Source organism: Micropterus salmoides, unplaced genomic scaffold, assembly GCF_014851395.1.
Source record: "Micropterus salmoides isolate LMB-PRFRI ecotype aquatic unplaced genomic scaffold, ASM1485139v1 Ms_hic_scaffold_10, whole genome shotgun sequence".
Taxonomy (NCBI): domain Eukaryota; kingdom Metazoa; phylum Chordata; class Actinopteri; order Centrarchiformes; family Centrarchidae; genus Micropterus; species Micropterus salmoides.
In genome coordinates, this window is record NW_024040041.1 from 34,832,986 (window position 1) to 34,847,272 (window position 14,287).

Sequence of the window (14,287 nt, forward strand, 5' to 3'; positions counted from 1 at the left end):
ATGCTTTTTCGAAGCAGTCCAGCACGTCTCCAAATGGGGCACCGTTGGCGTTGGCAAAGACCAGCTCTGAGTTTCTGCAGATAGTCCACAAACCGATAGCAGAACACTGGCGGAACCAAACGCCTCCTTGTCTTGTGCTCTTTGACCAAAAGAAACTACATATAAAGTAAATCAGTGAGTATTGTTCCAGTTAAGGGATGGTCACTGGATTCAATTCAATTTTAAAGTGCCCTTTAAAATTAAATTTGTGTCAAAACTCATCACAGAGCCTGAAACCCAGTAGAACAAGCCTTAGTGCAAAGGAAGCTCCCTTTACACAGAAAGAAACCGTGACAGAGCCAGGACTCTCTGCTTTAGGCTGGAGGTGGTGCAGATGAAGTTACACACACATCAGGATGGTGCATATTGGCATAGACACATTCACCACAGCTAGACGGTTACACACTGTGCTCATAGGGTTATTATTACAGGGATGGGTAGGAGGGAGAGGAAAACCCGGTCAGCAATGGCATCAGATTTTATTGCAGGTATACGGGTTTGCACGCAGGATGTAAATGTGCCAGACTGTATTTCAGTTGTTATCAGGATTTATATGTAAATTAAATGTAAATTAAAAAACTTGGATTTACTTACTCGTATTATCCCACGTGCATCAGATGCCGAGTCAGCGGTTACAACCTCGTAGACGCTCATGTTGGTGACGACACCTCTCCTGTGTCCAGCTGCACAGATCACCTGAGAGAAGCTGTTAAACAATTAAATAGTTGTTTCACAACATTCAAAGACTTGACGTGTGGCCATGGGCGCCGTATAGGGGGGGAAAGTTAGGACAATTGTATACTAATATCAAATTATATTATACATTATATTAACGATCACTGAGTATAAATATATTTCAAATATAATAATAAAATTAATGATTAATGAAGATGAGTCAGCAGCAGCCCAGCCTCCCTGTCCCAGTGAGGAAGGTGAGCAGCTCTGTGTTAATGAGTTAGCATCATTCCAGGGAGGCTGTGGGGATTTCTCTGGCTCTCTTGCTCTTTTTACCATAACAACAAAGAAAATGAACTACTTCTTAATGACAAACTATTTTTTCACATAATGATCATTATGGCTGTTAAATGATATCTATAGATGCAGATTTTATTATTCCCATCATGAAGGGCAATTTATTTGAGAAGCAAATAGTGAACTGCCTCCTGTATGCAGACTTGCACGTATCACCAGCAGTAAATATTGTGCTAGTACTAATATTGAACTGCAAGAAGCCAGACACTTTCAAGCCTTTAATTAGAGTTATGTAAAGCTTTTGATGGGACACTTAGGTCCTAGAGAAGTGGCGACAACAGCTGTGCAGAGGGGGTCCAATTTAGATTTTTTTTGTCATGGGGCCCAAAATTCCTGGCGGCCCCCCTGCATGTGGCACTTGGATTTTCTTATGCGGACATCTTGCCTGTGGGCTGTTCTTAAACTTTTTGTTTTGTCTTATCCACTGCTCCATCGCCACACCTCAAATCTAACCAAATTATTTTGGTTAGATTTAAAATAAGACATTACATTTAAGACATTGACTGGTTCAGCTATTTGTGAAAAACAGACTTATATCTTGTACCTGGAACATAATACATTCACAAAGACAAGTGGTCTAAAGAAAACACAAATACAGCATTTCCAAATAGAAATCAAACATTAGGCCTTTATCAAAGCATTTTATGGTCTGAAGAATAGTAAAACAAAGATACTGGTACTGATACCCCTCTCTAATTGGGTCATGTTCTATTATTCTGTCGTTTATTGTAGGCTAATTTAGTTTTGGCTGAGGATTTTCGTATGAAATGAACAATGAAAAAACAGCTGTATTGTCTCTCAGACGAGCATTTTTCTAGTTAAACACAATCTTATATTTAGGCTGCGTTGTTAACCTGTGAATGGTGAAATAGAAAGTGTTAGTGTAGTTTCTGAATTTAAAAGTTGACACGGAAATCAGATTTGAAAGAACGGAAAATAAATTCAGTCACCTTAGTTAGCTAACGCGACAAAGCTAATATTGCTAATGTAGCTAATGCTACTACGTAATTTCATCACCGAATCTTGTTTCACACGCGTTCTGCTCTTAACTTGAAAATAATAGTTGTGATATACTGAGAAATTTAATGTTGCCCAACTGAACCAGAAACTTGATACTGTGATTAGAGATATTGAGTTTACTGATGAAGTTTTGTGATGATCTAAAATCCTTTGTTCAAATCACATTAAGTATAATTTCTTTAATTCGTACTCTTTGGTTATTAATCATTAGAGATTAAAGATTCATATAGTCAAAATCAGTTTTAATTATAAAAAACATTGACTGTTGAGTAATATCTCCTTTAAATGACTGTTAAATTGATTATATAGAATATTTAGATTTAATATTTGTGACTTAGTTCCAGTAAATGTTTGGAAAAAGGTTTTAAACATGCTTAGCTAAGTAACGGCAGTCCAAACATGTTGATGTGATGGTTCATGGTGGTTCTGGACTCAGAGAGACCCGTGTACGATGTGATGCTGAATCTGTGTGAATATTATCTGGTCTCTGAGGGATCCAGACTTCTGGGGCGACGTGTCTCTGCTCTCTCAGCTCAGCATCACGTCTGTGTGTTGCTGTGAGTCCACCTGTTTTTATCAGCCCGTAGATTCAGAAAAGCAGGACAGGATTCACCTCAGCTTTGAAAAAGATAAATCAGCACCACAGAAAACAGGACAGAGAAGAACCGGACTTCAGAGTCCGAGCCTGCCAGGTGAGCTCTGTTCAGGAAAGGAACAAAACCAAGACCGAATTTCTCCCTCTTCTCCAAAAGGAAACATTCTGACTCAGAGGAACTGATTTTCCTCTTCCTCTCTGTAGTGGAACAGTCCTCAATGCCCACAACAAACTTAAGAAACCTTTTCTGCACTTGTTCATTCTTAATGCACAGCGCCCCTCCACGCCTCTGGTACTGGGTTTTTGCCCTGTTCATATCAGCAACACAGCTCCAAGGTGTACTTGGATTTGTAGCTACACACCACTTTGAATGATCACATGTGCCCCAGGTACCCAGAGGAGTTTCTATATTTTTAATATTTAAAACTTTTTGGTCAAATCCACAATAGGAACGGTCATTCTGGCAGCTCCAGTGTTGGACATGCAGATCACTGCCGAGTCCTTTTGCAATAGTGACGTAAAGATCTCCAACTGCAAGAAGAAGAAGAAGCAGAAGCTCAGGTCAGGTTGCAGAGACTTTAAACCATCATTAGCCAACAGAAGCTGATTCAGTTCTAATTTTATCCCTGAGTTTGATTTCAGCTTTACTGGCACCAGAGTAACAAAGACAACAGGAAGAGAGGAAAAAGGTGGGATTCATAAAATCAACGAAAATTAACAACAAAAAATGTGTTACAAACGTCTCACCTCCTGGCTCGTCTGACTGTTGTTTAGCAAAGCTGCGAAAAATCTGTCCCTTTTCTGATCTCAGCTCCTGGAACGTTTTGGGCGGAGGACTTTGGACCTTGTCTGCAGCGTCCCTCAGTTCTGGATGAAAGTTGCCTGGAACCTGACTGTCAAATGGGAAAGCTCTGATGTACTGCAGGTGTTTACCTGAAAACAGAACAACGTGACACATTTACTGACACATTCAACTCAACTACCGCAGTGAATATCTTCCCATTCACTGTGTTTCACAGCTCTGTACCTATTTGCTCGAACTCTTTGTAGGGGAACGTCACACAGATAAACATCTGAGCATTTTTCGCTCCGCTGTCAGGCCAGAATGTCTTGGTGTTTCTACTGAAAGGGAACTGTGGTGTGCTGTGCAGCAGCCAGACTCCTGTCTTGTCTTTCTCCACCATCACAACTCCTGGGGAACAAGAACAGTTAGACAGCAGGTCAGGAAATGCTGTACAGTTTCGCCCTCCTTCACACCCACACACTGACAGGAGTGAGCTAACGTGCAGTGTTCTGCCTCAGGTCCTCTGAGGACGGACTCACTGAAGTTAGATTATAGCCAGCTCAATAACCAGAACGTCTTAACAGACCAATCAACACACAGATCATGTTCCTCTGTTACAGTGTGCTCCAATCAGAGGACTGAACTCACTCAGTCAGTCAGATCCTGACCCATCAGCTCTTCCACTAAAACACTGAATGAATCTAAATCATCTGGCTCATTAAACCTTTGCTGTGTGAACCTGGACTTTTCCCTGAAGGTCAGAGAAGTCTTCTGACGTGAGCGAGTGCTCTCTCTGTTTTAGGGACCTGTGCTTTAATACGCTGAATGATCCGTCTGCATGCTCATAAACCTGCAAACTGTGAATTCATTAGTCTGTCCAGCAGAGATCTTCTCTCAGATCCAAATGATTCAGGACAGACGTTTTGGTTCCTCTTCCAGTCTTTACTGCCACCAGCTGGTGAGGATGCTCGGTGCAGAGGCTCACTGACAGTAACGTGGAAGACGACGCTCTCCGGCAGCATCTCCATCACACCAGATGATAGAAATCTGTAGATTGTCTGACTGTCTCTGATGCTGTCTGTCTGCCTGGGTTTATATGTTTCCACTCCACCTGGTTCCGAATCTGTCCCATAAATAATGGCGACATGTTCTCAGTCTGTTTTCTTACCTTTACTGTGGCCATAGTCAGAACCAGCATTACTCCCTGGAGGCTGGTCGCTGTAGCTGATGAATCCAAAGTTTGATGACTACAAATAGTTCAGAAGGAGGAGAAGGAAAAGGATTCATTAACACAGCAAGTCTGAATTACTCACAATGTCCAACCACAACATTATTTAACCTTCTACTTCTCATATCACACAATATTTGCATTGTTGCTCTAATAAGCTTTGTGTTTTATTTAAGTTACAGGGGAAATTTCAGCAGCAGAAGACGACCGCTGTCTGAATACTCCTGTGGTGTCTGAACAATAATGCTGCGATGATGTGTTGAGAAGAAACCCACTTGACACTGTTCTTGATCATAAAGGTTTATTAAATCAAGGAGTTCAGCATCAATTACAAGCTCTGCAGCAGCTTGGAGAGAGACCCAGCCCGATGGCCACTCTGTCTCTCTGTACATCGAACACAGCTTATATAGGACATGTTTAGTATCTGTTAGGTACCATAGAAGGGTTTGAGTCTGCAAAGTAAAAGGTCAAACCCATAGGAGGGTACAGTACTATTCTGAGGTAACAAAACAAGGGGTCAGAGGTCAAATTCTATAGAAGGGTTCAATCCCTACATAACCACCAATCACTGCTCTCCCCTTAGGAGGTCACTGACCCTCTGTCCTGCTGCTATATTGCTATTTTGAACTGTTATGAGTCAAATGCACATATATTGAACACTACACTCCCTTTGTCTTTGGTGCAGTCTTCTGACTTTGACAGCCTACAGCAGAGAGGCAGGCAGGGTGTGGAGAGAGAGGGGCTGAGTCCAGCACCATGAGCCCCCATCAGACTCCCAGGATAAATAAACCTGACCTTTAACTCAGAACCTGCCAGTCCAGCAGTTAGCAGCACACTCTGCATTTATTACCTGCCATGTTCACCTCACTGCCCATGTCACACAGACAGAGGTGGATCATTGGCACGAGGAACACCTTTCACTTCATCTGTTTTATGAAAGCTATATTCTGTCAGACCATCTTTACCCTCAGCTGGTGGAGAGCTGGAAACTGGAGTCACTCTGGTTCAGTCCCTGCGGGTCTGTGTTACCATACAGTTCTAGAGCTTTAATGAAGCTCACTCAGGTGGTTTACAGCTGGACTCAGATGAACCTGTCTGTGTTAGGTTTACATTTTGCTCTCAGAGATCAGGTATTAGGAGGACCGGACCAACGACTCTCACCATTGAAGTAAAGAGAGGCTGCAGGGTGTTTGCCAGGACGCCTTCTGGATCCTTGATGTTCTCATAGACAGTTGCAGGCAGTTTTGTTGTTGAATCAATGTAAACATACCTCAGACCAGTTCGATTTTTAGTTATATTGGGTTCCTTGTATAAGATGAACCTGATGACAAACAGATGACAGACGGTCAGAAAGAATCAGACTCAGACTCAGAGGAAATGTTCCTTAGATCAACCAAGGTTCACTATGAGCTGCCTCACCAGTCCACTTCACCACTGGTGATATTTCTGCAGGTCACTCGGCCCTCAGATCTCCAGCAGAGCAGACTGACAGTCAGGACCAACCTCCACATGATTCCCTGAAACTTCATGTCAGCACCTTTCACAGCAGCCTGATGTCTGACCCACAATCAGCTTTCTGTAGAAACTGCAAAGGAACTAGAATTTCTAGGATCAAAGAAGAACTTTAAACCCACTTTGAACAACTAAACGAGTATGCATGGAAAAGAGTTCTTTATTTCAGTGGGGGTGGTGATGGGGCAGTGGATGAGACACATGCTTTGGTGTGAGAGACTAGGGTTCGATTCCCCACTGTGACACATCCACCAATGTGTTCCTGAGCAAGACACTTAACCCTTAGTTACTCCAGAGGCGTGCGACCTCTGACATGTATAGCAATTGTAAGTTGCTTTGGATAAAAGCGTCAGCTAAATGAATAAATGTAATGTGATGGTTTTCAGATGTACTGACTAAGCAGGATTCTTCCAGCTGGAGCTCTGTGTTGAATTATTTAGACAATGAGGCAAACCTGTATGCTAAAGATACTGAACCGTCCCTTAGTTATGCTGCTATAGGCCTAGACTGCCGGGGGATTTCCTATGATGCACTGAGCTCCTCTCTCCTCTACTTTCTCTCCCTCTGTATGCAACCTCATCCCATTATTGCATGTTACTAACACAACTTCTCCCCTTTCTGGTAGTCTTGTGCTTTCTCGTCCCTCTCCTCTCTCCTCCTATCACTTCCTGCAGGTTTTCTGGCTCTGGAGCTGTGGAGTCTGGATCTGTGGTTGCGGGTCACCTGCTGCCCCCGTGTTCCTGCTCGACACCCTCTGCTGCAACGACTATTGTTGCTAGTCTTATTGTTATTATTGTTATTATAATCATTAACATTACGATGGTTACCATTAACACTATTATAAATATCTGTACCATTTTTCATTTAGTCTGTAGCAACATCACCTTCACTGTCTGTACCTCTGTGTGGATATTGTGTAGGCTGCCCCCCCTCTTTCTATCTCTCTCCCTCAATTCAGTTCAGCTTTATTGTCAAACTATTGCCAAAACTAATCCAATCCAATCCACCTTTATTTATATAGCACCTTTCAACAACACTGTTGACCACAAATAAATAACAACATACAATAAAGGCACAACAAAGAAAATGAATTAAACAATAAATCACAAAAAATAAATACAATAATACAAAACTGAAAGGACAACCCTCAAACTGTATTAAAAGCCAAGGAAAATAAATGAGTTTTGAGACGAGATTTAAATGACTCAGTAAGTCTAATATGTAGAGGCAGCTCATTCCAGAGTCTCGGAGCTGCCACAGCAAACGTCACCTCTAGATTTACATTTAGATTTGGGGACTACCAGCAGTGCCTGATCAGCCGATCGGAGCGAACGAGATGGACTGTAGGGCACAAACAGATCAGACAAATACTGGGGGGCCAAGCCATGCACGCAATTAAAAACAAATAAAAGAATTTTAAAATCGGTACGAAAGTGCACTGGAAGCCAGTGTAAGGATTGGAGAATGGGTGAAATATAATAATAATCGTGCCATATGTGATTTGCTATGACCACTATAGAGTGCATTACAATAATCTAAACGAGTGGTGATAAAAGCATGGATTAAAATCTCAAAGTCATGTCGAGATAAAAACGGTTTTACCTTGGCCAGTTGCCTCAGCTGGAAAAAAGTGGTTTTCACCACTGCACCAATCTGGGCATCAAGTTTTAAACGACCATCCAACTTGACTCCCAGATTTGTGACCACAGAGCTAATTTCTCGGGTTAGCCAACCCAGATCAACAGGACCCGCAGCAGCTGAGTCAGTCGGAGTAAGTAACATGAGCTCAGTTTTACTCTCATTTAAATACAAAAAATTCATAGCCATCCATGCTTTCACTTCATTCAGACACTCTAAAAGGGTTTATGACTGACTTAGCAGCACATAAATTTGACAGTCAACAGCATATAGATGGAACAATACATTGTATCTTCTGAGGATTGACCCAAGAGGCAGTAAGTATATTGAAAAAAGTAACGGCCCAAGGACAGACTCTTGAGGAAGCAGAGAGCAAAAGTATCACCAGAGTCTGAAGCCAAAAAAATGTTATTGAGAACCCTCAGCAGAGCTGTCTCAGTACTGTGGGCTGACTTAAACCCTGACTGAAAAATTTAAGTTATACAATTGTCATTTAAAAATGTGCTCAGCTGCAAATAAATGGGCCAATAATTTGAGAGCTCAAGTTGGTCCAGAACAGGTTTCTTTAACAAGGGTTGAACAGCTGCATGTTTAAAACTCATAGGCACGACTCCAGTAATTAGACTGACATTAACAATATCAAGTATGCAGGCCACTGTAGAAACAACCTCTTTAAAAAGACGAGGGGGAATCACATCATTGGGCGACCCAGTGATCTTCATTTGACCAATAATTTGTTCTAAAACAGGCAAACTAACAGGCTGAAACTGATTCAAAACAGTAGAACTAGTTACAGAAATGCCATGGTCGTTCAAAGGTGGTCTCCACCTCACGGATAAAAAAAATGAAGGAACTCCTCAAACATTTGTTGGATTCCCCAACCACTGAAGTTGTGGGACATTAAGAATAGTTTTGAAGGTATTAAAAAGAACTTTAGAATTTTAGAAAAGTAATCTTTAATTATTTTAGTTTTAATTTAATAATATAAATTTTTTGATAGGAACACCATCTCTCTCTAAGTAACTGAAATGACACTTGGATTTTATCCCTCTTCCAACATTCTTTTCGCCCTTCTACACGCGCGAGTGACATCGTTCAGCCAGGGATCAGTTCTCGGTTTAGACAATCTGGTTTTTACAGTGGCTATAGTGTGCTTGACAAGCAGCATTAAAACTAACACACAGATCTTCAACAGTTGTATTTGGACAGAGAGAGACACCATTTATATAAAAAAAACAGAGGAAAATTGAGCAGCAGTGGAAGGGTTAAGCTTAACTGTTTCTAATCTTGAAGTGATGCTTTTTTCTCTTAAAACCAGATCGAGAGTGTGACCACGTTCCTGCGTTGGGCCAGATACACACTGTCCAAGATCAAAACACTCAACGACATTTAGAAAGGCTCTTGCCATTGGTTTGCCAAAGCTACAAAGAAATTACAAAAGATTTAATTAAATAAAGCTAATTGCCTGTTTGTGTTGTGTGTAAAAAAATGAAATAAAAAAAAGGACATTAAAAATAATCTCTCTCTCTCTCTCTCTCTCTCTCTCTCTCTCTCTCTCAGGATGTGATTAAAGACAGTTTGTTGGCATCCCATTATCTTCAGTGTTCTTGTTTTACGCCAAATGTCATGTGTATTTTACAGACTCTTCATTTATGTGTAATATCATTAAGATGTAAAGGTACAACTGCGCATTATGTCCATTGTAATAAAAACAATCGGAGCAAGAGGAGCGAGGGAAAGAATTTCCATGATTAATGTGGCAGATTTAGAGAAACTAATATTCACAAATCTACAAGTTAAAACTTGTAGATTCTGACATTTATATAATAATAAATTCCTCTATGTGAACACTTACCTGGCAAATAAAACTGATTCTGATACAGTCAACAAAGCACAACAATAAATATACAGAACAGAACACTTACAGCACATCGCTTTCCCAAAAGAATAAAAGCAGCTTTCCCAATAGCCCAGTGCAACAAGGGGCCTAAAACGTGTGTCCTGTTAAAGTATCTTTGTATTTTCCATGAAGATAAATGGCTCAGTAATAAATAAGGACTTTAAATTAAGAAGGAAAAAAATGGGGGAAAAAACAATTTTGACCCTCATTAGAATGATAATTTGAAATATGATGTATGTTATCATTTCAAATCATATGACACCATATTTACATTTATTACCGTAAGTTGTTAAAATCGTTTGTATTTATTTATAATTATATATATAAAAAAATATTTTCCTTTATAATTTCATCCTGTTGTTTTATCTTAAGTTGCTTACGCTGAAATCCTTTTTCTTAATAAAATCTTTATATTGCATTTGTTTGGATGGGTTGCCATTTATGTTATATTTGAGTAAAAAGAATCCTTTAGCCGTTATTCTGTTGTCTATTAGAGGTTTACGTGAATTCCTTCTAAAGCTGTCTGAGTGATGACCAGTCTATTCTTTGGCTGTAGTTAACTTTTATTGACAGCCCAAATTCTGCCCTGTTTCAGCCTAGACGTCTGTTAAAGGTAACATTGCTTGCTGGGCAGCTTCTCACCTCTGTTCTACGGTTCCCTCCTGCTCTGCAGTCTCCCAGTCTGCCTGGCTCTTCCCCGGCTCAGCTTCAGGTCCCTTCAACCCTGCGCTAACTGTTCCTCTTTTATCTAAGTCCAGTCTCCTCCCTCTCTTAGCCCTGCACTTGGGACTACTAGCCCAGAAACGTTAAACACAACCTTTTGGTAATAATGAGGTGCTGTTGTAGTCAGCCTGCACTGTGTACATAACCATTGCCTTCCGTTGTTCTGCTTTAATCTGTGAAATGCATTGCCGTATCTGCTGAAATGACTGCTTACTAGAAATCTCTAGCGTTACATGTCAAAAGTTTTAAATCACATTCCTGTGACTTCTTACAGGCATCAGCTAACACCAGAGCCTTCAGGTGAGGTTGTTCCAGAGTTTCGCTTAATTTGAGAAAGAATTGGTCCATTAAAAGCATTTACATTTATTCATTTAGCTGACGCTTTTATCCAAAGCAACTTACAGCTGCTATACATGTCAGAGGTCACACGCCTCTGGAGCAACAAGGGGTTAAGTGTCTTGCTCAGGGGCACAATGGTGGATCGGTCACAGTGGGGTTGAACTCAGGTCTCTGACACCAAAGGCATGACATTCACAGGCATCTTATCCATTGCACCATCACCACCCCACCCATTTAGGTTAAACTGATGACCTATTCCATAAGATTTTAAATGCACCTCGTCAAACTGACTTGCGTAGGTGTCTGTGTCTTACAGATGACTTTCTTGAGAGCATGGCAAAAAAGAAACACAGAATTGAATCATCTTCTGCAAGATTCAGTGATGACAACCTGCCGGGCATTAAGAAAAGTTCTGACAGTAACCGTTACTCAGAATAAACACGACGTTTATTCAGCTTGCTCACTTTTATTCTCTGCACGGCAGGGACTCCATGTCCACATGTTACGCCGCCAGCAACAACAACAAGAAGACCAAGCGCTACACCTGGAAGCACCTTGTGCCGTAGTGAATAGAGTAGAGGAGAAACAACACTGACATTAACAATCTTGCTATACTTTAAACAGAGAAACAAAGAACACATAAATAAAGTGCTATATGAAAAATGTATACAACACAGGCCATAGTTATCTCAACAAAGAGTTGTTACATATGCAGTTAAGAGTGTTAGGTGCTTTCAGTTTTGTGTCCACATGAACTGAACTGAGTGTTTTCAGTAGCACCAGAGCAGATGCTTTTTGGTAAGGCAGTCAGCGAGTTGAGTTTCAGCGTCCGACCACAGAACCTTTTTTATCCTTTTACTATGGACGGACTCCAAAGACGTTTCTCAGTGAGCATTCAGTTCAGCATTTCCAGTTGTGAGCTCAGAAAAGAGAGTAGCAAGAAAAACAGCATTATCTATTCCATCTGACGGGGCCAGAGCTTCCCCTGCCAGCGCACTCCTCACCGCATGTCTGATTCTCTTTGATAGCCAACAGAGAGGAGAAAACTTCCCTCCTAATCCCGTGAGGCCAATCATTGTCCCTCCTTGTGTGCCCCCATCAGCGAGATTTCTGCCGGAAGCATCAGTGAAAATTATAAAGTCCAGAGCACCACTGTTCCCCAGATGCTGAAACCTGAAAGTCACCTTTTCAGATTTAAGCTTTCTAATTACCTTATTTGTCTCAGGCAGGTCTCCCACTCTATCCCCCTTTAGTTACTTAGGGACTCTAAACCTGAGGGGCTCTTCTTTTATGTGTAATATGATTAAGATGTAAAGGTACAACTGCACATAAGGTCCATTCTAATAGAAAAAATATATAGACTATTGTGAGGGGAAAAATTAATTTCCAAGATTAATCTCCAGGTAAAGAACTTGAATAGTCTCTGACGTTATAGTCACACGTTTATGAGAGAAACGTCACTTTGCAAGGCAGCAACATCACATGTTGTGTTTAACTTCACAATCAGATTTAGCAGTTAGGAAATACTCGTGAGTTTAGTCCATACACCTCAGAGACTTTGTAGTGGATTGGACGTATTCAGAAAGAAACAGCAGAGTGATTTAGATTTTGTGTCTTTAATTTCAGGAAATTTCTGTTTTTTGGGTCTGGAAAATTTGGTAAATGTGGTGTGTATTAATACTTCTCCTCAGTAACGCCGAGTACAGATGGTGTGTATTAATACTTCTCCTCAGTAACGCCGAGTACAGATGGTGCGTATTAATACTTCTCCTCAGTAAGGCCGAGTACAGATGGTGCGTATTAATACTTCTCCTCAGTAAGGCCGAGTACAGATGGTGCGTATTAATACTTCTCCTCAGTAACGCCGAGTACAGATGGTGCGTATTAATACTTCTCCTCAGTAAGGCCGAGTGCAGATGGTGCGTATTAATACTTCTCCTCAGTAAGGCCGAGTACAGATGGTGCGTATTAATACTTCTCCTCAGTAAGGCCGAGTGCAGATGGTGCGTATTAATACTTCTCCTCAGTAAGGCCGAGTGCAGATGGTGCGTATTAATACTTCTCCTCAGTAAGGCCGAGTACAGATGGTGCGTATTAATACTTCTCCTCAGTAAGGCCGAGTACAGATGGTGCGTATTAATACTTCTCCTCAGTAACGCTGAGTACAGATGGTGTGTATTAATACTTCTCCTCAGTAAGGCCGAGTACAGATGGTGCGTATTAATACTTCTCCTCAGTAAGGCCGAGTACAGATGTGGTGTGTATTAATACTTCTCCTCAGTAACGCCGAGTACAGATGGTGCGTATTAATACTTCTCCTCAGTAACGCCGAGTACAGATGGTGTGTATTAATACTTCTCCTCAGTAAGGCCGAGTACAGATGGTGTGTATTAATACTTCTCCTCAGTAAGGCCGAGTACAGATGTGGTGTGTATTAATACTTCTCCTCAGTAACGCCGAGTACAGATGGTGTGTATTAATACTTCTCCTCAGTAAGGCCGAGTACAGATGGTGTGTATTAATACTTCTCCTCAGTAAGGCCGAGTACAGATGGTGTGTATTAATACTTCTCCTCAGTAACGCCGAGTACAGATGGTGTGTATTAATACTTCTCCTCAGTAACGCCGAGTACAGATGGGGTGTATTAATACTTACTCCGCCTTTTGGTAGTACAGGTTAATCAGGAAGTTACACCTGAACTTACCTGGATAAAGTACTTCTCTTCGGAGTTCAGGCCTCTGGACTGAAGTTTTTGTTTGTGTTGTCAGTAAGCTGGTCACACCGTGTGTTGTGACTTCCTTCCCTGTTTGTCTCTGTTAGCTTTGCTTCCTGTTGTAGTTTGTAGTTTACGCTGCTCCTGCTGTGTGCTGTCATGTTTTAAGATAAGATAATTAATCCCCCGTAGTGGAAAGTTTGGTCGACAAAGCAGAACAAAGGAATGTAAAAGAACAGCTGCAGTGCTGTAGACGCATTAACACACTGTTTACACTAATCAATAAAAATGATTTACAGCAGTTTACAACCAGATAAATTAGATATTATCAGGTCAGTTGGTTGCTGTGCTGTTGCGGAGCCTCCAGAACCCTTTGAGGCTCGGGGCTGGATGAGTCTGTGGCTGAAGGGGCTCCTGAGCTGCCTCAGCTCAGCATAGAGAGGATGAGAGGGGTCGTCCATGATGGCTTTCAGCTTCCCGCTCAGTCACCGCCTTCCTCACCGGCTCGCCCAGTTTGTTGGCGCCTCATGTTCCGATGCCCCTTCCTCAGCACACCACAGCAGAGGAGAGGACACTGGCCCCTACAGACTGGTAGAACATCCATTTACTTCCTGTGCTTCTCTGATTGCTTTAGTGGATTCACCTGGGTCTCATCAGTTGCTTCCTCACCTGTGTATTTAAGTGGTTGCCAGTTTGTCATTTCTTGCCAGTTCCTTGTTGATTTGCATGCCTGAGTCCTCCAGTGTTTCTCATGCTTCTGTGGA

At 41.5% G+C, this 14,287-nt stretch overlaps 1 protein-coding gene across 1 annotated transcript; it reads right to left on the minus strand.

Annotated features, from left to right (window-relative positions):
- Positions 1-1,276: 1,276 nt before the first annotated feature.
- On the minus strand, positions 1,277-6,279 carry LOC119918168 (deoxyribonuclease-2-alpha-like). The gene is made up of 6 exons (XM_038738756.1): positions 6,118-6,279; positions 5,842-6,019; positions 4,639-4,717; positions 3,714-3,878; positions 3,434-3,619; positions 1,277-3,217 (listed from the first exon to the last, which is right to left on the minus strand). Exons 1-6 carry the CDS (start codon positions 6,225-6,227, stop codon positions 2,706-2,708), a joined length of 1,230 nt encoding a protein of 409 aa, XP_038594684.1. The 5' UTR covers positions 6,228-6,279; the 3' UTR covers positions 1,277-2,705.
- Positions 6,280-14,287: the final 8,008 nt, after the last annotated feature.